This window comes from Scyliorhinus torazame, chromosome 2, assembly GCF_047496885.1.
Source record: "Scyliorhinus torazame isolate Kashiwa2021f chromosome 2, sScyTor2.1, whole genome shotgun sequence".
In the NCBI taxonomy this organism is placed as follows: domain Eukaryota; kingdom Metazoa; phylum Chordata; class Chondrichthyes; order Carcharhiniformes; family Scyliorhinidae; genus Scyliorhinus; species Scyliorhinus torazame.
The window spans coordinates 204,393,141-204,420,733 of record NC_092708.1 but is presented as its reverse complement, the minus strand read 5'-3'; the positions used below and the strand labels follow the sequence as shown (position 1 = coordinate 204,420,733).

Sequence of the window (27,593 nt, the reverse complement as noted above, 5' to 3'; positions counted from 1 at the left end):
GTTGAGACAGCATTTAAAAAGGCATATTGGATCCTGGGCTTTTTAAATAAGAGGCATAGAGTACAAAAGTAAGGAGGTCTTGATGGATCTTTTTATAAAACACTGATTCGTCCTCAAAGAGAGTATTGTGTCCAATGTTGGGCACCATACTTGAGGAAGAATGAGTACAGAAAATAATTGACTCCAGGAATGCAGGACCTCAATTGTTATTTTTATTTCTATTTTTTTTTTTCCAATTAAGGGGCAATTTAGTATGGCCAGTCCACCTACCCTGCACATCTTTGGGTTGTGGGGGTGAAATACACGCAGACACTGGGAGAATGTGCAAACTCCCTGTGTTTGACCCGGGGCCAGGATCGAGGACCTCAATTGTGTCGGTAAACTGAAGCAATTATTTTTTTTCCTTTAGAGAAGGTTGAGGGGGGATTTGAGAGAGGTGTTCAAAATGATGAGTAGTCTAGACAGAACATAGAGAAACTGCATTGGTGGAACAGTCAAGAACTGAGGACACACTTTGAGGTAATTGGCAAGCAAAATAACAGTGATATGACTAAGATTTTGCACAGTGGTTAGGACCTGAAATACGCTGCAAGGAAGTGCGTTGGGGGGAAATTAATTTTTGGCTTTCAAAAAGGGATTGGATAAGCACCTGAAGAGATTAAATTTACGTGCGTATGAGGAAAGATGGGTGAGTGTGACCAGCTTAGTTGATCTTGTAGAGTTTCAGTATGGACATGGTGCGCTGAATAGCCTCCTTCTGTACTGTATCCCTTTTATGGCTCTATGAAACATACTGGAGATGGTTTCCAGGGATTTGCTGAAAACTTTTCCTGGTCTACCTGCATTAATGATGGAGCAGTTGTTGGCCCTTTCAATGGCTATGTGTCCATATCTAGGCCACAATAATAGACGCACTTAACAGTGCAACTAAAGCCTTAAGCTGAATGAAACATATCCTGGGGTATATCCCTGCATTAACTAATCGGGTACCAGAAATGGATTTTAGTTTGAGAGTCTGTGATCAAATCTGAATTCAAAATGATGATTTCAAGCCAATTGATTTCAGTACCTGATCACCATATTTAATTCCTGCTTCACTCCAAGCTGCCCTGTCTCTGGGTGTCACTCCAGCTCCAGAACACACACGCTCTTTCTTGGGGTATTCTGATGTTCATTAACCAATTTTCTAAAATTATCGATTACCTTTTATACCAGGCTATCAATATAGGTGACCATGAGGCTGTATGGATGGTCATTTGCACACAGCAAACTCCCACAAACAACAATTAAATAATGGCCAAATAATCTGTTTTTAGGTATTGGTTGAAGGCTAATCCTTAGCCAGGATATCTGGAAAACTTCCCCATGCCAAAAGATTTTTACGTCCGCCTGAGAGACGCCTCCGTTCAATCTTTGATTTGAAAATGGCATCTCTATCAGCAGCACTTCCTCAGCACTGTGCTGTAGTGCTACCTTAAATTATGTGCTAAAATCTATGGAGTGAGACTTGAGCCCACAACTGTTTGACTCTAGCAAGAGTTGGGGCGGTGAAACTTGCAAGTTATCAACAAGTGGAATTTCATTTCTCGTGTCAGGTGTCAGCTTTTTGTCTTGGTAACATGTAAGCATGCATCATGGAGCCTCACAGGTCTCAAAGTTTAAATCTGTGTTCCCATATATTTCACGTTATTGATTGCACAGCTTGGCATTCTGATTTTGCATTTATCCACAATAGCAGTAGGTACAGTCGGCTGATTTTCCAATATTGGCACAATTAAAATGGGACTAATCAGCAAATAAAGACAGGGTCGCTGGTGTCTAATTCATGGACCATAGCTTGGATTCCCCTGCTGCATGGTAATTCCATTGTCTAATATGCGTTACAGTCCCAGAAGAACGTTAGCTGTCTGACATTTTAGATGGGGAATGCTGTATTGCACAGGGTTTGCTAAATATTACGAGAAGTTGCTTGCGGATAGAAGAGATGAACAATTTTATTTTTGTTAATAAAATGATTACAATCGTATCAGCTTAGCAGGCTGCCTTATATTGATATAAAAATCTTATGATTGTCTTATGTTCAGATTAGAACACCCCCAATCGTGTTAAAGAACAGAGCTGTATATTTATTACCTTTCGCACAGGACTTATCTTATGAGGAAAAGTTTAGCAGGTTGAGCCTATACTCGTAATTTAGAAGATTGAGAGGTGGTGTTAAAACATAGAAGATCCTGTGGGAACTGAAACTTGACAAAATGGATGCTGTGAAACTGTTTCCCCTTGTGGTCGTGACTAGAAATAGGGAGCAGTTTGCAAAAGACTTGCTGTCAAAGCTTTTTATTTTAGGAACATAGAATATAGCAATAGGGGTAGGCCATTCATTCCTTTGTGCCTGTTTCGCCATTCAATAAAATCATGGCAGACCTGCTTGTGGTCTAAATTCCACTTTCCTCTTTGCCCCCCCCCCCCCACTCCCCCCCCCCCAACCTTTGCCTCCTGAGTGTATTTGTCTCACCCTGCCCTGAATAAATTCAGTGACCCAGCCTCCTCCACTTATGGGGAAGAGAATCCCACATACTAATGGCCCTCTGAGAAAATAAATTCTCCTCATCGCTGTCTTAAAAGAGTGACCTCTTATTCTTAAACTGTGTCCACTTGTTCCAGTTTCCCCCACAAATCAAAATCCTGGAATGCCCTCCCTAACAGCACTGTGTGTGTTTCTACACCTCGGACTGTAACAGTTGAAGAAGCCAGCTCACTACCACCGTCTGAAGGGCAACTAGGGTTAGACAATAAATGCTGGCGAAACCAATGACGTCCACATCCTGTAAATGAATGAGTTGAATGAGCCTTCTCTGTGCTGCTTCTAAGGCAGTTTTTGTTTTCAAATAAGAAAAACCGAAACTACACAATATTTGTCACCATTCCCTGGACAGCTGCTGCAAAACCTCTCTACTTTTATATTCCATTCCCTTTGCAATAAACACTAGCATTCCATTTGCCTTCCTAATGGCATGCTATGCAGTTGTGATTTGCGTACCAAGACACGCCAATCCCTCTGTAGCACCAATTTCTGTAATCACTCTCAATTTAAATAGTATACTACTTATTTTATTCAATGTTACTTTTTATTCTTCCTGGCAAAGTGGACAAGTTTGCATTTTTGCATCTGCTAATTTTTTGCCCACCCATTTAACCATATCCCTTTGCAATCTCTACTTGACAACTTACTTTCCTACCTATCCAAATCACTGATGGATATTGTTAATAGTTTTTTTTTGCATTTAGAGTACCCAATTAATTTTTTCCAATTAAGGGGCAATTTAGCGTGTCCAATCCACCTACCCTGCACATCTTTGGGTTGTGGGGGCGAAACCCAAGCAAACACGGGGAGAATATGCAAACTCCACACGGCCAGTGACCCAGAGCCGGGATCGAACCTGGGGCCTCAACGCCGTGAGGCTGCAATGCTAACCAGTGCGCCACCGTACTGCCCTTGATATTGTTAATAATTGAGACCCCCCAGTACTGATTCCTGTGTTACATCTGTTGCTCTTTCTAGCTTTAGTCTATTTGCTCTGTTTAGGTCACCTTTGCTCATGAGTCGCCAGGTATCTTTATGATACCGCCACGTGGTTCAAGTTTAGGTTATGATTAATAACACAGCACACCGCTTAGTAAGGATTAAAACAACGGTCATTTATTATATACAACAAGCAATATTAATACCCTAATACTACTTTCTATATAACAAACCTATCACTACGGGCCAATACTTAACTTAGGAAGAGCCCACCAGGTCAGGGAAACGAATGGCTTGTCCAATCAAATCTGGCCCGCGGGATTCAAAAGGCTGCTACAGGTCGGTGGCTAGGTGTCTCTACCGGATAGCGATCGTTGGATTCAAACTTACTGCTACCGGTGGCTGGTCTTCCGAAGGTCTCGAGCAGGCGAAGATGAGAGAGAGAGAGAGAGAGAGAGAGAGATCTGAACTTGGACCTTAACTTTTATAGGGCCCAGGGGCTTCCCGCCTCCCGGGGCGGCCCTTGACCCTGAGTCCCAAGTGATTGGATTCTGTCCCCAGTCTCTGGGGTCGATGTGTCCAATGGTGAGGCGATTCCTCGATCGGGGTGGGGGGGGGGGGGGGGGGGGGTAGGGTAGCTCACCTGTCTTTGTTTCGGCCACTGCAGGCGCCGACAGGTCTGGCCCGGTATTCAATTGCGAATATGTTGCAATTGTTCCCGGGGATAGCCGATTTAACTGTGGATGTCTGAGTTGATTAGGTGTAAACAGTCCTGAATGAAACTGCGGATACCTGGGTTGATGGGCTGTTGATAGCCCTGAGTATCGATCTGGGCTACGTTCCCAGAGCTGAAGCTGCAAACCTGTCTGCTGCTGCCTGCTTGTGTCTTTTTGGCTGCTTTTCCCAGCAGTCTTTCGGGTTAGCCATTTTAAACTGGGTTTTGGCCAGATTAATCGGAACGCAGCCATTTTACATGGCTACACATCTTGCCAACCTGAAAAAGATCCTTTCATCTCTACACTCTTTGCTTCATGTTAGCTAATCAATCCTTTATCCATGCTAATATGTTACTCCCTACAGCATGTGCTCTTACCTTGTGTTGTAAACCATGCTGTGGCACCTTATCAAATACCTTTTGGAAATCCAAATACACCACATTTACAGGTTCCCTTATCCACCTTGCTTTTTTTAATTTATTGAGATATTTTATTCCAAACATACACTGAACTTCAAAACCCTCTTCTGAACCCCTCAGTGAACTTAATCTTCTCCTGCCGGAGAAAGTCGTACAAGACCCCCAGCCAAGCCGCCACTCTTCGTGGCGTATCTCCAGTTAAAAAGAGTTCTTCACTGGGACATCAGAGAGGTGAAGGCCACGACATTGGCCCTCTTTGCCTCCAGCAACTCCGGGCCCACTGAGACCCCAAAGATGCCACCATAGGGTCCAGCTTAACCTCTACCCAGGGTAGTGGGGCCATGTTCCAAACACCGCTTCCTAAAAACTCCTCAACGTCTCGCAGCCCCCAAAAAACATGTGAGCATGATTCACCGGCCCCAGCCCGCACGAGCTACTACTGGGCTGCGAATGTGGAGAAGGTAAAGCGTTGGTTAGTTGGGGGAGGGGGGGGGGGGGTGCGCCACTTTGAACTGAATCAAGCTATTCTCACACAGGAGGAGGTTGAGTCACTCGCCACATCGCTTCGCGCCAGAGTCCCTATCCTAACTAGCTCCCCAACTCTTCCTCCCACTTGCATTTTATCCTTACCACCAGTACCTTGCCCTGCTCTCCCAACCACTGGTATATGTCCCCAATCCTGCTCTCCCCCAAGTCATCAGAGAGCAGCGGTTGCTCCAATGACGTGTACTCCGGTAGTTGGGGGAACGTCAGCAACTCCTTTTGCGCAAAGTCCCACACCTGCATGTACCTAAACTCACTTCCCCTTGGTAACTCAAACCTCTCCCGCAACCACTCCTATCCAGCAAACTTCCCCTCCGGTAACCTACCCCTAACCCTCTCCAGCTCCCTCGCCAACTTCCCAAAAATCCCACTCCCCTTCCCCCCCGGCTTAAACCTGTGATTCCCACACAGTGGCGTCAACATCGACATTTTACCCAACTTAAAGTGTCCTTCAACTGGTTCCATGTCTTGATAATTGACTCCACTACTGGTCTCCACGTATACTTTCCTGGGGCCACCACCAGGACCCTCAATCTGGACTTCTCCTCCAACCTAATGCACACCCCGCCCCTAACCTACCAACGTTTTACCTTCTCCACATTCGCAGCCCAGTATTAATACATCAGATTCGAGAGCTCCAATTCCCCCTTTCTGCCTCTGTAGCAGTGCTCACTTTGCCCTTGGTACCTTTCCTACCCATATGAAACACAAAATCAGAGCCACCACCCTCCAGAAAAAGGCCTTGGGAGGGGGGGAGAGATTGGGAGGGTCTGAAATACTAACAGGAACAGTGGCAACACATTCATCTTTACCACCTGCACCCTCCCTGCCAACGTCAAGTGCAAAGTAAGCCACCTCTTGAAATTCCCCGTAACCTCTTCCACTAACCCTGTCAAGTTCCACCTGTGCATCGTGGCCCACTCACCTGTTAACTGAATCCCCAAATACCTGAACCGCTCTCTTGCCACCTTAAATAGTAGTGCCCCCCAAATTCCAAATTGGCCCCCTCCCTGCCGCATTCACCGGAAACACCTTGCTGTTCCTGATGTTCAACTTTTAACCAGAAAAGGCCCCGAATTTCTTCAACAGATACATAATTCTACCCATACTATCCTGCCCTGAGTCCCTTGCCACTCAGCTGACACCCGAAGGGCTATCTCTAAGGGCTCAATTGCTAATGCAAATAACGACGCTGACAGCAGGCATCCCTGCCTCGTTCCCCAGGTAACCCAAAATACCCTAAATTCGTCTCATTCGTACGCACACTGGCCATGGGGGATGCACACAAAAGCCAAATCTGTGCCACAGACTTCGACCCACACCTACCCAGAATTTCAAACAAAGCCTTCTCTGCATCCATAGATACAATAACCTCCGATGCCCCCCCCCCCCCCAATTGAGTCATAATTACATTCAGCAGCCTCCAATTGTTACTGCAGAGCTGACTACCCTTCACAAAGCTCATTTGATCCTCAGAGACGACCTCTGGCACACACCCCTCCAACCTACACGCCAACACCTTCGCCAGTACTTTCACGTCCATGTCCAACAAAGAAATGGGCCTATAGGACCCACACTCCAGTGGGTCATCCCCTTTTTCAGGATCAACGAGATTGCCTGTGACAACGTTGCTGACAACTTCCCTTCTTCACCGCCTCATTGAACATCCCCAACAAGTGGAGGACCAACTCTGTCGCAAACTTATAAACTCTGTCGGAAAGCCATCCAGTCCTGGGGCCTTCCCCGACTCCATTCCCCTGAAACAATCCGTCACCTCATTTAGCCCCAATGGTTCCCCCTGTGCCTGCCTCTTCCTCTCCTTCAGCTTTGGGACCCCCAACCTGTCCAGAAACTGCACCATAATCCCCGCCTCTCCAACCAGCTCAGCCTTATGCAACATCTCGTAGAACACCCTGAACACCTCATTTATTTTTACCGGCTCCGACACCAACTCTCCATTCGCAGCCCTTACCTGCAAAATATCCCTAGATGCTGCTTGACACCGCATTGGTGGGCCAACATGCGACTCACCTTCTCCCCATACTCGTACTGCACCCCCCTCACCTTCCGCAGTTGCCCCAGCACCTTGCCTGTTGTCAACATATCAAACTGCCCCTGCAATTTCTTCCATTCCGCCAACAACTCCTTCATGGGGGTCACCGAGTGTCTTCTATCTACCTCAATTATCTTGTTTAATAGCCGCCGGTGGGACTCCCTCCCTCCTCCTATCCCTATGAGCCTTATACGTAATAATCTCCCCTCGGACCACCATCTTCAAAGCTTCCCAAAACATTGCCGCCGACACCTCACCATTTGATTAAGCTCCACATTGTTCTTAATCGTCACTCCCGTCTCACAAAATGTCTTGTCTGACAGAAGTCCAAAATCCAACCTCCACCCAGGCCTGTCCTGAACTAAGCCTTCCATCCAACCAGTGCGGCGCATGATCCGAGATCACAATTCCACGTATTCTGCTCCTACCTTCCCCATCAGCAGTGTCTGACTTACCACAAAAAAAATCAACCCTAGAGTACACCCTATACACATGTGAGAAGAAGGAATGCTTCCTTCCTCCCGGGTCTCCGAACCTCCACGGGTCCACCATCCCCATCCTTTCCATAAACCCTCCCAGCTCTTTCGCCCTTCTTGACCTTCCTATCAACTTGGGATTCGACCTGTCCAACTTCGGTTCCATAAAATCCCCTCCCATAATCAGTTGGTGAGAAGTCTGAAATCGCCCCCAGTAATCTCTTTACAAACCCAGCATCGTCCCAGTTAGGCATCCACTCCAGCACTCCACTCACTATCAAATACCCCCCTCCCTGGTCTTGTACCTCACTGGCTCCCAAAAGCTCTGTTTTCTTGCTCAACAAAATGGCCACCCCCCCTTGACTTTGAGCCAAACCCCGAGTGAAATACATGTCCCACTCATCCCTTCCACGGCCTAATCTGATCCTTCACCGGAGATGCGCCTCCTGCAAGAAAATCATCTCCGCTCACAAATCTTCAGATATGCAAAAATACGGGATCTCTTGACCGGTCAGTTTAACCCACGAACATTCCATGTGACAATTATTACCGGAGGCTTACACCACCCCCCTCTTCAGCTGCACTTTGCCCAAATCCACTCTGAACGGGGCCCATCCAAGATGACCCCCCACCCCGCCCATGCCTATGCTCATCCTCCATACCTGTCATGTTGCATCATTCCAAACCTCCCCTCCCAAAAAACAACTGGCCAACCCTCCCGGCCTCCTCTCCCATTGCACTCCCATTCACTAGCATTGCTTGCTAGTGTGGCGACTCCCGCCCAAAGGCCCCTTACACTCTTCCCCCATCCCACCCCCCTACAAATCCCACCTTAACCTGCGCCACAGGTCCCCAACCACCCTAAAAAACATCAAAACCATCAGCACAATGCAAAGAGCCCCATAGAACACACCCTTTACATGAAAAAACACACCAAAAAACACAAAAACAATCTCCCAAGAAGCAAAAACTGTGAGGGGGTAGTGCCCCGGGGTAGTCTTCTCTCCCCCCCCCCCCCCCCCCCCCCCCCCCCCGGCCCGCCCGTACAAACTTTCAGCTTATCTCCCCACATCAGTAACCCAGAACAGCAGCAAATTCCAACTTTCAACAATTTAATTCCTCCATCCCATTCTCCCCCAACTTATGGTCCTTGGTAAAGTAATTTGCCTCCTCCGACATCCCAAAGTAATATTTTTGGCTGTCATAAGTTACCCAGAGTCTTGCCAGGTACAGTACCTCAGACCGAATCTGTCTGTACAGCACCGCTTTGGCCTTGTTGAATCCTGCTCGCCTTTAGCCAGCTCCGTTCCAATGCCTTGGTAGATCCAGGTTCGATTGCCATCCCATTCACAAGCTTCTGGCCCAAAACCTTCAGCATCGGCATAATCACCACCCGCAGTGGCTCCCCTGTTCTCAGCTTCTGCCTCCAGGACCTATGGGCCCATTCCACCCCTTGGTGCCTTGTCGAACACCACCCCCTCCACCAACATGGCCTACATCCTCAAAACATAATTTGTGGTGTTCGTTCCCTCCACTCCCTCCAACAAACCCACAATCCGCAAGTTCTGCCACCTGGACCTGTTGTCCTCCACCTTCAACCGCAGCGATTTCTATAGATCTCCCATGATCTCCACCTCTGCCTCTAAAGACGTACTCTGGTCTGATACCACCTTTTCCACCTCCTGGATCGGCACCCCCCACGCTTGGAGGCACTTTTCCACGCGATCCAGAGACCAGTGAAGTGGTGCTACTGCGCCCTCAATCGCCTTCGACCAGTCACTGCATCTACTTCATTTGTTGCCGGAATTTCCCCCCTCCCAACTACCACACCACCACCACCACCATTTTCACAATTAGGGCTGTGCAACGAGTCTCCTCCAACTCCTTAGCCAGGTCTCTCACTGTCTTCAGCCGGGTCTGATAGCCCATCCAGGGGAGAATTTCTTCCTTACACTCTCCGCTCCACTTCTCTGCCGAACCTACCCAAAAAACGGGCAAAACCAGCACCTTCGAGCCAGAGCCACCCTGTTGCGACCACTCATTCCATGGTCGCCACTGGAAGTCCCTTATCCACCTTGCTTGTTACTTTCTCAAAAACAAATTCATTCGTTAAATAGGCATAGTGACTCTGCCTGATCACATTATGATTTTCTAAGTAATCTGCTATAATCTCCTTAATGATGGATTGTAGCAATTTCCCTTTGACAGATATTAGGCTAACTGGTCTGTAGTTTCCTGCTTTCAGGACTCCCTCCTTTCTTGAATACACACTATCAATTTTCCAATCCACTGAGACCTTACAAGCTAATTTTGGAAGATTATAACCAATGCATCTACTATTTCTGCAAACACTTCTTTTAAGACTCTAGAGGCAGGCCGTGTGGTCCTGGTGTTTGTCAGCCTTTAGATCTAATAGTTTTCCCATCATCTTTTCCCTAGTGATGGTGATTTGTTTGAAATTCCCCTCCTGTTCATCTTTTGATTTTCAAGTATCTTTGGGAAGTTTTCCAAGTCTTCTACAATGAACACAGTAAGAAGTCTTACAACACCAGGTTAAAGTCCAACAGGTTTGTTTTGAATCACTAGCTTTAGGAGCGCAGCTCCTTCATCAGGTGAATGGCCCTCTACAGTGAAGACAGACAGAATACTTCTTCAACGCCTCCACCATTTCCTTGTTTTCCAGTATCAAATCCCGAGACTCCCCAAAGGACCAACAAAAGCTTTTGCTGCTCTTCCTATGCTTCTGGAACCTCTTACTATTTGTTTTTATATTATTTGTAGCTTTCCATCATAATCAACTTTCTCCCTCGTTATTTTTCAGACAATTTTTGCTGGTCAGATTTTAGCAACCAATCTTTGCAGATTTGTTTACAGTGTTGCTCTTAATTTGATACCATTCTTAACTTCATTATTCAGCCACGGATGATGCATCCTTATCAAAGCGACTTTCTTTCTTGCTGGAATAAATCTTTACTAAGAGTCATTAGACAATTTCTTAGAAGTCTGCCAAAGCATCTCTACTGACGTTATTAACAAATTTTCCCAGTTCACTTTAGCTAGCTCTGCTTTCAGACTCTTATAATTACCTATATTCAAGTATGAAACACTAATCTTAGACCCACACTTCATCCCTTCAAACTGAACATGAAATTCTATCATGTTATGTTGCTGTCTCCTAAAGGTTGCTTTACCATGGGCTTATTGGTGAATCGTGTCTAATTGCTCACTATCGGGTCTAGAATACCCTAGTTGGATGTAGAACATAGTGCTGTCTGAAGTTCTCCCAAATACACTGTGTGAACCCATTTTCCAGGCTACCTTTGCCAATCTACATGTAGATTGAAGTCACCCAGAATTATTATGGTACCTTTCTCACACAGCCCATTTATTTCTTCCTGTATTCTCTGTCCTGCAGGGTAACTACTGTTGGGGTCCTATAAACTACTCCAATGACTGACCTTTTACCTTTCCTATTTCTTATCTCTACCATACTGATTCTGCATCTTGTTCTTTCATGCGAAAATGATCCCTCACTATTATAAGATTTAAACCCTTATTGAGCAGAATTACACCACCACCGTTTCCTTCCTTTCTACCTTTTCATAATGTTAAATACTCTTAAGGGACAGCGCAGTGGTTAGCACTGGGACTGCGGCGCTGAGGACCCAGGTTTGAATCCCGGCCCTGGGTCACTATCTGTGTGGAGTTTGCACATTCTGCCCGTGTTTGCGTGGGTTTCACCCCCACAACCCAAAGATATGCAGGTTAGGTGGATTGGACATGCTAAATTGCCCCTTAATTGGAAAAATAATAATTGGGTATTCTAAATTTATTTTAAAAATACTCTTCAATATTCAGCTTCCAGCCTTGGTCACTCTGCAAGCATGTCTCGATGGTGCCTATCAGGTTCATCCATTTGCATTCAGTCACAGTCTTTAACTTTGTCTTTTTACCATTTCAGCAATCTCTGACCGTACCCCCCCCATCCCACATTGTTTAGTTTAAAACCATCTCTACAAACCTTTTAAGTTTAAAATGATCTCTCACAGAATAATACAGTGCAGAAGAAGCCCTTCAGCCCATCGAGTCTGCACCAACGCATGAAAAGCACCTGACCTGTTTATATAATCCCATTTTTCAGCACTTGACCCATAGTCTTGAATGTTGTGCCATGCCAAGTTCTCATCCAGGTACTTTTTTGAAAGGATTTGAGGCAACCCGCCTCTACACCCCCCCCCCCCCCCCCCCCCCCCCCCCTAGAACATATAGTGCAGAAGGAGGCCATTCTGCCCATCGAGTCTACACCGACCCACTTAAGCCCTCACTTCCACCCTATCCCCGTAACCCAATAACCCCATCTAACCTTTTTTGGACACTAAGGGCAATTTAATATGGCCAATCCACCTAATCTGCACGTCTTTGGACTGTGGGAGGAAACCGGAGCACCCGGAGGAAACTCATGCACACACTGGGAGAACGTGCAGACTGCACAGACAGTGACCCAAGCCGGAATCGAACCTGGGACCCTGGCGCTGTGAAGCCACAGTGCTAACCACCTGTGCTACCGTGCTGCCCAAATTTGTCCATGTTTGTCTGTGCACATTTGTCGCTTCAATCTTTAAAAAGTTGTATTTGGAAGCACACAGGGAGGTTTCAATGATCTCTTTGCTTCTAGACCCCCCCTTCTTGATAATGCTCCTTAAAACCCATCTATATCCTAATGACTCTTTCACTGACTTTGTTAGCCCTTTCAGATTGCATTCCTTTGCAATGCCATGGGATGTTTTACCCCATTGAAACTACCATAGTGTATAACTGCAACAAAAACAGAAAGTACTGGACAATCTCAGGAAGTCTGACAGCATCTGTGGACTGAAAAGGGAGCTAACGTTTTGGTCTGGATGACTCTGTCAAAGCAAAATATAAACGCAAAGCAAAATATAAATGCAAATTCTTGTTCTTGGTGTAGATTCCGCAGCAGAAACAAAAAGGTTGTTTGTCAAACATAAAGTACAGTGTCTAATCTGACTTCAACACCCAGGAATCTCCTTCCAAATTCCCACGTTCCTCAGACCTGAAAAATCTCAGGTCCGAAGAGAAGGTATTTTTAAAAATACATTTTCAGTAAACATTATGAATGAAATTGAATCTGAAGATTATCATAGAATCCCTACAGCACAGAAGGAGGCCATTCAGCCCATTGAGTCTGCACTGGCCCTTGGAAAGAGCACCCTGGTTAAGCTCATGTGTCCATCCTATCTCCGTAACCCTGCCTAACCCTTTTGGGCAAGAAGGGGCAATTTAGCATGGCAAATCCACCTAACCTGCACATCTTTGAACTGTGAGAGGAAACCGGAGCACCCGGGAGAAACCCAAGCAGACATGGGGCGAAAATGCAAACTCCACACAGACAGTCACCCTAGGCCAGAATTGAACCCGGGTCCCGAGAGCTGGGGGAGGCAGTAGTGCTAACCACTGTACCACCGTGACGCCCCATTATGGGTGATCTAATTCAAGTGTGTAACCTGATTAAAGGAGTTGATAGAGTAGATAAAAGCTCTTTCCTTTGGTGGGGGTGGAATCCAGCACTAGGAACATTAACTTAACATTAGTGCAAGGCTGTTCAGGAAGCGCTTTTTCCACTCCGGACAGTTGAAATCTGGAATCCTTTCTAAAGGCTACTGAAGCTGGAGATCAACTCAAAATTTCAAAACCGAGATGGGTAGATTTTTGGTTAAGCATGGGTATCAATGGATTTTGAATTTAAATGGCGTTCGGATACAGTACAGCCTTGATCTGATTAAATGGCAGAATGGGTTTGATGGCCTGAATGGCCAACTCGTGTTTCTATGAAATTTACTTGCAGGCAGGCTGTTACCTGGACATCCTCTCCCTTGGGTGTCTTTTCAATTTTAACATTGCTGAGATTCTGGTTTTGTTCCGCATCGGTATATTGGTGGTTAATGAGAATGGAGATTTATTTATCTAATTGTATTAAATCTTGTCACACTGGAGTATTTTCAAAATGCTGTTACAGATGAGTTGGCATGTGGTTTTGCTTTGATGGTTCACTTTTTAAAAATAAATTTAAAGTACCCAAGTATTTGTTTTCCAATTAAGGGGCAATTTAGTGTGGCCAATCTACCTAGCCTGCACATCTTTTTGGGTTGTGGTGGTGAGACCCACGCAGACACTGGGAGAATGTGCAAACTCCACAAGGACAGTGACCCGGGGTCGGGATCGAACCAGGGTCCTCGGCACCGTGAGGCAGCAGTGCTAACCACTGCCCACCATGGTGCCTGATGGTTTACTTTTGAAGGAAGAGCAAAGAGCTTTCCATGCTGGCTGCCACCTCATCATTTTTCATCAAAGTATATCTGCTTCCCACAAACGTTTTGATGTTGAATTGTTTCCGTTTACAAACTTGTATGTTCCGAGAATTATATGATGATGACGGGAATAGATTCCACTTGGCAGCTTGTCCCAGTAATTAGTTTAGGGAACCCAATTTTAAGTTGTGCAACGGCAGGTAGTGATTAGTTATCAGGCTGTCGTTCTTTTCCTAGAGATGAGATTGCCCATGGAGATTCACAGGTGAGAGTTAAACCTGGTTATGGTTACAGTGGAGATAATTTCTTACAGGCGGTTGGTTTGGCACTGTGAGGGTTTACCAGGGCCAGTGATTTCCAGGCGGAGTTTTGATTGCATCAGGGAGCCAGAGAGGAATTCCCCAGATTATTCCTCCCAAATTGGCTGGTATTTTATCTAGACTTTTACCACTTGCAGGAAATCATGTGGTTTTTGAGGGGGATCATTTGATATCATAATGGACAAGGTGTCACGATTGTGCTTGACTGGTTGGACGGACCTGATGGTCTTTGCCTGCCCATCGTTGCTCGTGGCCTGAGCTGTGGAAGCTGTTGAACGTGCATGTTTTTAACGTCGGCTTTTGTTCTTCATTATTCAGCCAGTTTGACTACATGATCTTCCATGCTTTGCTGAGCTGGGAGACCAATTTTGAAATGTGTTCATTGTTGCTTTTGTAACTTTGTGTACGTGTCCAATACGGAAACTCTCAACTAGAATTTTGCAAGAAATGTGCACCAAGCTTGACCATTGTTGAGCTAGATATTCTGAAGGAATGCTCCATCAGAATACAGTGCTCTTTCCAAGAGCCAGTGCAGACTTGATGGGCCGAATGGCCTCTTGCACTGTAAATTCTATGATTCTATCACCACAGCAGAAGAAAACTTTCTCCATGCTCCCAGATGTAGCAGCTGTGTTTATGAAACTCCTACATGGCGGTTGCATTGTGAAGTGCACAGGCAATACCAAAGAGCTTGGAAAAGTACAGACCAGAGGTGGATCCAAAGAAAGTTTAAATTGGGATATTATATCAACGGTGAGAAACTTGGATCTGCAGAGGATCAGAGAGATTTGGAACTCCCAGAACATGTCATAAAAAGCCAGTAGGTGGGTAGAAAAAGCAATCAGAAAGGCTAATGAATGGTTGGCCTTTGCCCGAAGCTGGATTGCAAAGAAGAGGAAGTCCTATTTAAGCAATACAGAGCCTCAGTCTGCCCCATCAGAGAGCTACATTCAGTTCTGGGCACTTCACCCCAGGAAGAATCTATTGGTCTTGGATTGACCAGAATGATATTGGTGCTGAGGGTGTTAAATTATGAAGGCAGATTGCACAAACCTGGTGCATGTGACTTTGAGTATAGAAGATTGGGGGTAATCTGATTGAAGTGTTTAAGATATAGAAATGATTCTATGTGATAAGTAGAGGGCAAATTGCTCTGGCGGTTGAATTCGAATGAGGGGACATGGTATGATTGGAGCGAAGCAGTTTAGGAGGGAAACCAAGCCAAAAGGCTGTACATGCTGGGGCAATTATCTTTCAAGACTGAGGTAGATTTCTGTTCGAAAAGCGTGTTGAGGGATATGAAGTCGAGCAGCATAAATGGAGTTGAGGTGCAGATCAGCCATTATCTAATTGTATGACAGAGTAGGCACAAGGAGCTCAATGACCTTCTCCCATTCCTATGTTCATAGAAACACACCGAGAAAACACAAGGCTGTGGAAGATACCCATACAAATGGCAGCACGGTGGCACAATAGTTAGCACTGCTGCCTCGGCGCCAGGGACCCGGGTTCGATTTCGACCTCGGGTGACTGTCTGTGTGAAGTTTGCACATTATCCCTGTGTCTGCATGGTACTCCAGTTTCCTCCCACATGAGTGTCCCAACGGCTGGGTGGGGTTATGGGGATCGGGTGGGGAGTGGACATAGGTGGGGTTCCCTTTCAGAGTGTCGGTGCAGACTCCATTGTAGAGATTCTGTGGAAGTTTCCAACCCAAACAAGTGAACGAGTGGTGATAATATTAGACAATATCAATGGACACCGATCTTGTTCTGTCACTTTACCTCATTTATATGCAGACACTTAGAACCATGAATCCACATTCTTTCTTCTGCTGATTCAGTTCCTATCTCGTGACACTATATGTCCTGGCCAGAATGAAGATGATGGTTAATTCCCCCCATCAATTAATAATAAAATACTTAGCAGTGTCACAAGTAGGCTTACATTAACACTGCAATGAAGTTACTGTGAAAAGCCCCTCGTCGCCATAATCCGGCGTCTGTTCGCATACACAGAGGGAGAATTCAGAATGTCCAGTTCACCTAACAAGCACGTCTTACAAGTCCTGAAACCGGTACATCTGGAGGAAACCAACGCAAACACGGGGAGAACGTGCAGATTCCGCACACAGTGACCAAAGCCGGGAATCTAACCTGGATCCCTGACGCTGTGAAGCAACAATGCTAACCACTGTGCTACTGTGCCGCCCATAATTTGTGCTGAGACACTGCTCTGGGAATGGTTTTGTGTGTTTATTGATATTATGCAACAATACACCACCCGCTGCATTTTGCTGGAGAAACAATCATGCTTTTAGCAGAAAACATTATTGTAATTTTGGTCAAGATTTTTGTTCGCTGCAATTGTAGAGACTGTTTAAGTAGATATTATTTGCTGAGTAAATAGACTCTGCTGTAAGTCTTGTCCAGCACCAACTCATTGGTATACACAGTGGAGTTGATCCTTATTCCCTCACTCCATGTAATAATTGCAGGTTTCGAGAATTTGGTACAAATGGAAGGTGCTTTTTTTTTTGGTGGGTTTACTGGATTCCAACTTCTTGATAACACCCTTCCATGAGTATGCACCTCATATAACTGAATTGCTGGCAGCAAATGAGCGCGTCCCCAGCTGGCTGTTATTCAATGTCACTGGGAGATGGCAACCTTCAGGGTGGGGCAAGGGGGTTGTGCTGGGGGTGCACTTGTGTGCAAAAGTATGCCTGGTTCCATTCCTCAGACTGGCTGAGAGATGCGACAATTTCGGATCCTGTGAAAATGTTGGGTCACAAATGTCCCACATTTTGCATGCTCTTCGTGAACCCAGCTCCCAATCAGTATGCTTGGACGGTGCTTTGGAGCAGCAGCGTGTGTGTAGATGTAACAGAAGAACCATTTTCAGAACAAAAAATGAAAACTGTAACTTACACAATGAAGTGGCCGATAGGAAGGACTGTAGCTCTGACAGATACGCACATACTGTGAGTTTTGTAAACTTGAACTCATCCATGTGAGCTATCCATATCTTAAACTTGCACAAAGAAAGATTCAACCATCGGCTTTGTCTTCAATTAACCTAAAATTGCTCCCAATCTGGTCGCACCTTGATTTTTAAATTCCCATGCCTGTTTTCAAATCCCTGTGATCTTGGACCTGCCTATTTCTGTGTTGTGTGCCAGACATGGGTCAGTTAGTCGCACTCTGGCCTTTGAGTTAGAACCATTATAGGTTCAGTCCCACTCCAGGACTTCAGCACAAAATCAAGGATGATATTCCAGTGCATTACTGAGGGAGTCTTTAAAATGAAGCGTTAAACTAAGGTCCTGCCTCTCCACTCCTGAGGATATAAAAGATCCCATGGCATTATTTCACAGGGGTGAAATATTTCAGTGAATCAGACTATCTGATCGTGATCACATTGCTATTTGTAAGAGCTTACTGTGCTCAAATTGGCTGCCGTGTTTCCTATACGACAAACGTGACTACACTTCAAAAATACTTCATTGGCCATTCAGAACTTTGAACCATAAGAACATAAGAACTAGGAGCAGGAGTAGGACATCTGTGGGAGGTAGTGGTGTAGTGGTATTGTCACTAAACTAGTAATCCAGAGTCATGCTCTGGGGACCTGGGATTGAATCCTGCCATGGCAGATGGTGAAATTTGAATTCAGTAAAACAAATTAAAAGTCCAACAATAACCATGAAACAATTTTATGTACGGCACGGCAGCACAGTAGTTAGCATGGTTGCTTTACAGCTTCAGGGTCCCAAGTTCGATTCCCGGCTTGGGTCACTGCCTGTGCGGAGTCTGCACGTTCTCTCCGTGTCTGCGTGGGTTTCCTCCCGGGTGCTCCGGTTTCCTCCCACAGTCCAAAGATGTGCAGGTTAGGTGGATTGGCCAGGCTAAATTGCCCTTAGTGTCCAAAAAGGGTAGGTGGGGTTACGGGGATAGGGTGGAGGTGTGGGCTTAAGTAGGGTGCTCTTTCCAAGGGCCAGTGCAGACTCGATGGGCTGAATGACCTTCTGCACTGTAAATTCTATGTCTATGTCTATCTGGCCCCTCGTGCCTGCTCCGCTATTCAGTAAGATCATGGCTGATCTTTTTGTGGACTCAGCTCCACCTTTCCAGTTCACCAAAAGCCTTAATTCCTTTACTGTTCAGAAATCTGTCTATCTTTGTCGAAGATTCAACGAGATAGCCTCAACTGCTTCACTGGACAGGGAATTCCACAGATTCACAACCCTTTGGATGAAGAAGTTCCTCCTCAACTCGGTCTTAAATTTGTTCTGCCTTATTTTGAGGCAATGCCTCCTAGTTCTAGTTTCAGCCGCCAGTAGAAATGACCTCCCTGCTTCTATCCTATCTATTCCCTTCATTATTTTATGTGTTCCTATCAGATCTCCCCTCATTCTTCTAAATTCCAATGAGTATAATCCCAGTCTACTCAGTCTCTCCTCATAAACCAATCCTCTCAACTCTGGAACCAACCTAGTGAATCTCCTCTTCACCCCCTCTAATGCCAGTACATCTTTCTCAAGTAATATAATGCATTGGGATGTCTTAAACGTTGTCAAAGCCACTCTAGAAATGTATTTTTTCTATTATTGTATAGTTGACGGAAGGCATGACTCCACTCGGTGAAGTTGTGTTGTCAGAATCCCAAACATAAAAATCATGCCCTCTCTCATCATTCTTACCATGGTCGCATTCGTTCTCTCGCCATTTCCCAGCCCTTCGCCCTCCTTCCTTCCCAGTCCCCTCCTTAATGCAATTTTGTTTCATTGATACGCTCCCCTTTTCTCTGACCCTTCCACTCCTGTTCTCTTTCCTTCTACCTGCCGATCCCCTCTTTGATTCCCTCCTTCCTATTAGTGTCCCTCATTGTGCTTGAGGAATTTGAAGATGCAGACTCAGTATTTTATTGTGGAATAGTTTATGGGTATTAGATCTTGTATGAGTGCATCTCTTACTTTATTAACACCATACCCCAACCCTCCAAACCGCTGTACATTTATATACTCTACTTTGACCTTGGTTGTCACATAACTGATTGTAAAATAGATAATCAAATTACAAATAAAGCTGGACTTGTTTTCTTGGATTTTTCTCTCCCACAGCCACATTCAGGGTGGCCTGTGCTGTATAATAAATGTTGATCCATTTTAATTGTGATGTGAAGCCACAGCAATGCAGTGTATTTGGATTGAAATCTTAATAATGAAGCTTGAGTGATCTAAACTGTTGGGGTTTTTTTTATCCCCGGAGTTAAAAAAGTAAATTTTTCATCCAAAACTTTGCCCAAGAATGTTGTGTTTATCCGACCACTTTTTGCCAATCCCACACTTGGGTAAAAAAGCGTAAAAAGGAGCGGCATGGTGGCACAGTGCTTATCACTGCTGCCTACGGCGCTGAAGACCCAGGTTCAATCCCAGCCCCAGGTCACTGTGTGGAGTTTGCACATTCTCCCTGTGTTTGCGTGGGTTTCACCCCCACCACCCAAAGATGTGCAGGTTAGGTGGTTTGGCCACGCTAAATTGCCCCTTAATTGGGAAAAAATAGTTGGGTACTCTAAATTTATTTTTAAAAAGCGTAAGAGAAATTGTCCATTGCTCAGTTGTAGGCTTGCAGTGACTGGATGGTGCACACACCCATCACCTCATTGACTACTTCCACCATCTCATAAGCTACTCTTCGCAGCTGGATTCAAACACGAACAGCCCCAGCAGAAAGTGCTGCAATCAGGTTGACACTCCAGTATCCTGAGGGGAGCTCTGTATTGTTGGAGGTGCCAACTTTCAGAAGAGACACTGAAATCGTTTGAAACTTTCCTGCACCAGTGGTTCAGGTGGAGTTGTCCCGGTGCCCCGGGCAGCATTCATCTCTGATCTCGCAGCATGGAAGGTATATTAACCAGGGATATCATTGCTATTTGAGGAATCTTGCTACTCATGTGATCCTGCAGCACATAAAATAGTCGCTATATTTACCGAGATAATTCATCATACTTCAGAGAAACCTATTGTGTGTAAAATGTTCTTGTGAGATTTGATGAAACGTTATGAAGAAAAATACAAATCTTGAGTTTTTGCAGGTACCTGGTGTGTTTGATATATGCAGCCAAGAAGTGGGTAGATAAAAATCGTACAAATATTTTGCCTGGGGCATATAATTCAATGTAGTAAAACAACCAAGTAGGACTATATAAGGCAGTCTAACACTTTGGGTTCTTCAATTAAGACTCACTGCGTGCAACTGTACATGGGAGGGGTTGTACCCTGGTGCTCTTCCTTTACAATTGGCCAAATGGGACTATTTGGCGAAGGGTTGGGGGGGGGGGGGGGGCCTTCCCATTACAGTGCTGAAAATAAGTATAACGGTAACCCCAGCACCTTCCCAAGCCTTTGGGCAAAACAGTGACAGAACATCATGTGCACAGGGTGGGAATAAAATAAGGGCTGCATTTAATTATACCTCTGGTACTAATTGAAAAATTGTTATTTGATGAAGTCAGAGCCTGGGAGTGAGTAAAGCAGCATTGCAGCTGTTTACATGGCTGAGTGTCTAATTCAATCATGTATAGCACATGCAAGTTGTTGACACACCTTGTGTTTACTGTGAAAATACATGTGCGAGGGTTAAATTTTGATTCCATTCTTTTGTACAGCCCTGAAGATGAGGTGACGAGCACGAGAGGTTTGAGAATGACACGGCTCTGCACTTACTTGCAGCACAGACACATGCAGCTGTGTCGTGTGGAGCGAGCAGCAGCGCGCCAGCAGAGGTGTCGGCACGCCTTCCGGAGAGCACTACTGCACGCCGCCAGCAAGGAACCCGACTCCGCTGGGCAGCTGCTTCGGGAACTCAGAACAACGTCCCCCACACAGACCAGGTCAGCTGCTGAACTCAGGCATTGCTTTATGAAGGGATCAGTCAGGGGAAAAATCTCTGTGACCTTGCTATCACCACAGGCCTTTGGTGGGTAGGGTTTGGTGGAGATGGCAGTTTGACTGCGGTAATAATGTCCTTGCCCCTCAAAACCTTTTGTTATCCACGTTGGCCCTTGTTAATAAAATCTGCAATACTTTGTTATTGAAGAGTGAGTATTCCCTTTACCTTTATTCAACTAACCACCCAACCCCTGCCCACCCGAGGACGCTAAACCATATAGGTTCTGTAAGTTCCTGGTTCAATTGCTTGCCCTGACCAACATTTCTACCTCCATCAAATTTACTAGAAAGCAATTGATCTCATTGCTTAGTAAGAAAGATTGCCATAGGGCAGCACGGTGGTGCAGTGGTCAGCACTGCTGCCTCACGGCACTGAGGATCCAGGTTCGATCCTGGCCCCAGGTCACTGTCTGTTTGGAGTTTGCACGTTCTCCCCGTGTCTGCGTGGGTCTCGCCTCCACAACCCAAAGATGTGCCTGATAGGTGGATTGGCCATGCTAAATTGTCTCTTAATTGGAAAAAAAATAATTAGGTACTTTAAATTTTAAAAAAAAGAAAGCTTGCCATGTAGCTACTACATTGCTGCTGTAATGATTATGCAAAGACACCATTTAAATACTCGTCGCCACCACACTACCGTACCCTGTATGTCCGGATGGCTGCTGATTCACTGATTGCTGCCTCGTGACCCCTGCCTCGTGACTCCTGTGAGAAACTGAGTGAGCTTAGACTTTGGGGAAGTGCAGCTTTGTGCTTGAGCATGATGCTCTCTGCGGTGGACTGGCCTGCAGCCAGCTAATTGTCTAATTTTGTATAAAGAGTTGCCACCTGCAACTTGAAGGCTGTCAGTACTTGAGGAACCACACCCGAATACTTTCAGATGACAATGGGGCGCCGAGAATTTGAAGGTTCTGAGGAATCTGATTGTTTGGGGTGGTGGGGGGTGTTGGGGGAGGAGGAAAGTGTGCAAGAGAAGATTAGAGTAGTCCCGCTAGGACTTATTAAAAATCAGTGTAGTTATTATTTGCTTCAATTTCTTTTCAGCTGTTGTAATATTTTTTAGCTAGAGTATTTTTCTTTACACAATAATTGCTGAAGAGCTCCTGAAGAGACTAAATCATCCTCAAGAGACTATTGAGCATGAAAGTGCAGGAAGCTAGATTAACTCTCACATGCTTAATGTTTAAAGCATTCCTGTTTAATGATGATTAGAGTTAAGCCCCCTCTCTGTTCAGCAGAGGAAATCATTTGATTCTCCCCACAAAAGGTTGTCAGCATCTCTGTGTTCAAACAAGCCAACATTTCCTTCAAGCAGTTTTCCCGAAGGTGATTTCTTTTCAGTTTATTTTTCTGTGATCCTGGAACGATTTCAGACATTACAAGCTCTTTAGAATTTGCGTGGTCCAGCAGACAAGTACTTAACGCACAGCCAGACTTCTGGACAGACAGCGCACGCTAGTTCTGAGCCTTTGTCCACACAGCTGCATTAATTTTCTTGGACCAGTTGATCTCTGAGTGGAGACCAACTGTAGCATTCGGGGTATTAAACGAGAGGGAGTATTTAGATCAAGTCAGGAGTGGAGGGGTCGGGCAAAGAGGGGCCAAGGAAGAAGAATGGGAGGAGAGGGGAAAAGCTCAATAGAGTGTGTGGGGAAGCTAGGTGACTCCCTACGCATATAAGGGGTTGCGTACACACAGAAAGCAATGTTAAATCTACTTTACTTAACTGTTTATCGCTTGAGCACCAAACGTTCAGACTTGTATTCAGCACCCATTGCGGGTTCTGGAGTTAAATGGGCACATGAAATGGTGCTGTGGTGTGAAACCATTACGTTACATTGGCATTATCCATCACTGAGCTGCTTAAAGCCATTACAGGTATTTTATATAATCCATTGACCCACCCAGTGATTTTAATGAGTAATGGGATTGGGGGAAATTTGAGGATCAAATCTTTTACTGTACAGTAATTGCATTGAGCAATTGGGCTTGTCAGCCGTCCAATTAGTTGGGTTTATTTTAGCCTTCAACAATCTTAATGCAGTGAAGAGTGTTTGAAGATACTGTTGTTGGTATAATGCTAAGAGCCTCGCTCAGTCTGCTGCATTAAACTGCTTGAAAATGCAGCAGCTTAATATTATCTTGAGGCTGTATGTGGGTAATGCAGCATTGTTGCTAAGTGGCTGTTCAGTGTTTCCGAAAGGGAGGTTTAACGTTAATTCTACTCAAGTGTCTGGATCAGGATTATATTTGGACCCGGAACTCGGCAAGCTATGAAATATGTAAATATTTATATCCTGCCGATTTAATCCATCTTTATTCATTCAAACCCAACAAGAGGATCTGACAGGAAAGTGATTCAACTTGTACCTTACTCTATGTCAGAGTTACTGATTAATATATTGAAATTGGCACTTTTGTTTGGCATTGCATTTTGTATTGAAATGTTATTTGCCAAGAGAAATTTCATACAACGAGACTGAATCGAAACACTAGTGTAGTAGTGAGCAAGTGATGCATTTATGCAAGATATTGGGCAGACCACTGTTTGAGTATTGCATGAAGCTATGAACAGCCCATTATAGTTGAGGGTGTTCCAGTCATGATGGTACAGTACAGAATCATTATGGCCATACCAGTTGTGAAGAAAAGCTTGGTGAAAGTTGGCTCATGTTTCAAGAAGAAACTTGAGGCAGGATCGAATAGAGATTTTCAAAGTTCTGCAAAGTTTTGATGGGTAAGTTGTGAGAATCTGACGATTCAGCAGAGACTGTCTAAAGGGGAAAGGAACAAATATTTGTGGAGGGAAAATATCAAATGCTGCAAGGAATGGGCAGAGAAATAGGGTTGGAGTAGATAACTCTGAAGAGCTAGTTGAAACCAGTGAAGGCATTATCCCTATGCTGTAATTTCAATGAATGGAAAGTACTTTGTTTCATGGGAATCTTCCTTTCTCTGCAATGGATGATGAATGGAATGTGCAAATGGGACTCATTTGGAGTTGCCTCTTGGAAGTTAGGAGGGTGTCTTCAGCAACTTGGAACTGGGGTTTAAATGACATGATGTCCTGGGATGTATTGAAGATCTCTGGTATACTTAGTGACATCTTCAAATTAGAAAGAGGTGTGATGCCACGCATGGTTGGAACCCAGGAGTCAGGCGATGATCAAACCATCTTGTCAGGAGGAAACTGAATTAAAACCAGGTGGTTTTAATATAAGGTGAGAAGAGGATCCAGGCAGGGTTGCCGCTCAATCGAATCAGACTGGATTAGACAAATTGAAGCCTGATGATGACTGGGGAGTAATAGAGGCAAGTTGTGTGGAGCAGAGTTGTTGTTGGGGTAATTGACAGAAGAAACAGGAGTGGGCAATTAATCATGAGAAGAGTGGGGCGGCAGGTGGCATTGTGGTTAGCATTGCTGCCTCATGGTGCTGAGGTCCCAGGTTCGATCCCGGACCCGGGTCACTGTCCGTGTGGAGTTTGCACATTTTCCCATGTCTGCGTGGGTTTCACCCCACAACCCAAAAGATGTGCTGGTTAGGTGGATTGGCCATACTAAATTGCCCCTCATTGGAAAAAAAATAATTGGGTAATTTAAATTTTAAAAAAACATGAGAAGAGTGGGAAAGAGGGATGTGTGTCTTATAGGACATCTGTAATATTGTCCAATTCTGGATGCCATACTTCAGAATAGTTGTCAATGACTTGATGCCAAGGATGTAGAGAATCTTTACTACAAGAGTACCACAGATGAGGGACATCTAGAGCAGAGGTTAAGGTTGTTCAAAATCATATTTTGAGCAAGTAAACAAGGAGATAATATTTTGATTGCCAGAAGGATCGTTAACCAGAAGACACTGATTTAAGATGATTAGCAAAAGAAGCCAATGTGAGATGAGATTTTGTTTAAGCAGCAAGTTAAGATCTGAAATGCGCTTGCTGAAGGGGTGGTACAGAGAGATTCAATATTAGCTATAAAAATGTGAAAAGGGAATTGGAAGGATACTTGAATGGGGACATTTGCAGAGCTATGGGAATTGACAGGGAAGTGGGACCAAGAGCAAACACCAATCAATCCAATGGCCTCCTTCTGTACTGTATGGTTCTATCATCAAATCAAGTGAAGTGCAGAGGATTATAGAAAATAATATCTTCATTGACGCAAGAATGTTAGTGGTACAGCGAATAGAATCATCATCGGGGAAAGAATAAGAAAAGAGATGATCACAATGGGAGAGGGGAAGAGAGTGATTAGAATTGCAGTGGGGGGGGGGGGGGGGGGAATCACTTGACTGTTCAGGTGGATGTTGATGGTCTAGGGGTTTTGAAGAGGAGCTGGGCTTCTCCCAATGTCCTGACTAACCCAGAAGCAGATTCCCTGGTTTTGTTGTTTTAGGACCTTGCTGTGGATAAACTGGCTGCAGAGTTTACCTATTGAACAACTGTCACTGCATTGCAGAATAACTCATTGTGTGTGAAGTGCTTTGAGACTCTGCTTTTAGATTGGGGGCAGCTTTATTGTGATGCCTTGTATTAAGTAGCTCATGGTGCTCCAGCAACTAGAAATAATTGCTTGATTTAGAGGAGTTGTACATTGTGCAAATGTTCAACGATACAAGGAGAAAATGTGTTTTTAATTTTTCTTAAGCTCTTTTCCCCCTCCCCTCATTCCCATTTTTATGTTTCCCTGTGCTACCCACCATACACCAACTAAGAGAGGCATATGATCTCTGCCATGTAACTGGCTACCAAGAGAGGCACAAAGGGCTCCTGTGATGATTTCCACTCGCTGTTGAAAACGACCTTAACACCTATCCCCAATGGCACAGATCTGGGATCCTAAAGTAGGGAAGATCTGCTTTCTGGCACCTATACCCTGTCATACTGTGGCATGATGCACAGTAACTAATCTCTGTGCGACCTGGCCTCAAGACAGGACTAAACATCTCTACTTGTTGAGGGCTGACTAATTTCACTGTCATTCTTTTCAGCATGAAGCAGCCAGACCACAGAGTAGTGGAACCAGCACTATGTACAGGAACCATCAAGGGCCAGCACTGCTCCACCATGTCTCTTCCATACACCAGGCACTGTTTTCAACGTATCCTTAATACTGTCCCTTTCTCAAATGGCTGACCTGAAGTTACACTGAAACAAGGATAAAGAGTAGGTCTCAGCTCAAACTTTTTTTTTCCAAGAAGGGTTGTTGCGTGATTAGTTTTCAACACCCCTTTTGTCTTGAATGTACAATGAAATTGACAGTTATTGAATAACTTTGTTAAAATGTTTTGAAGTTTATATGCAGACATTTTAGAGATTCCTAATACAGTCAGGCAGTCAACATGGTTTTGTGAAAGGGAAATAGTATTTGACAAGAGTCCTTTCAGGCTGTGGCAAGCAGGGTGAATAAAGGGAAGCTGAGAGATGTGGCATACTTGGATTTCTGTAAGGCATTTGATAAGGTGCCACATAAAACGTAAGGGCTAAATAAGAGATGCCAGATAAGAGCTCATGGTGTTGAGGGTGATATCTCAATCTAGGTGGAGGATTGGCTAACCGGAAACAGTCAGGATAAATGGGTCATTTTCAGCTTGGCAGACTATAACTCATGGAGTGCCACAGAGAGCAGTGCTTGGTCTTCAGCTATTTCAGCAATAATATTAATGACTTGGATCAAGGAACCGAAGTCGTGCATCCAGATTTGTTGAAAACACAAAATAGATAGGAAAGCAAGTTGAGAAGATACAAAGAGGCCTGCAAAGTGATACTGATAGGTTAAGCGAATAGGCAAAAATTGGCAGATGGGAGTATAATGTGGGGAAAATGTCAGGTTGTCCACTTTGGCAGGAAGAATAGAAAAGCGGGATATTATTTAAATGGAGAGAATGCAGCGGTAGAGGTATATGAGTGTCTTTGTACATGAATCACAAAAAGGTAACCCACAGATGCAGCAAGTAATTCGGAATACATGTTGCAAAGGGAGTGGAGTTCAAAAGTGGGAAGCTTTACTACAGTGGTACAGGGCATTAGTGGGACCACATCTAGAATATTGTGTACAGTCTTGGCCTCTATATAAGGCGGGAAGGAGGCATTGGAAGCAGGTCAGGAAAGTCTCACTAGGCTGATTCCTGGGATAAAAAGATTTTCTCATGAGGAAAGGTTGAGCAGATTGGGCCAATATTCATGGGTGTTTAGAAGAATAAACGCTGAATGTATTGAAATGTACAAGACTCTGAGGGGGCTTGATAGGTGGGATGTTTC

General features: G+C 44.9%; 1 protein-coding gene across 1 annotated transcript in view; it reads left to right on the top strand.

Moving 5' to 3' along the window:
* Positions 1-27,593, top strand: part of LOC140395296 (INO80 complex subunit D-like) — a 116,920-nt gene that overhangs the window by 58,416 nt on the left and 30,911 nt on the right. Inside the window, exons 5-6 of the mRNA XM_072482889.1 lie at positions 21,047-21,271; positions 26,324-26,433. Coding sequence (XP_072338990.1) covers positions 21,047-21,271; positions 26,324-26,433 — 335 coding nt within the window. The remainder of the gene's footprint in view (positions 1-21,046; positions 21,272-26,323; positions 26,434-27,593) is intronic.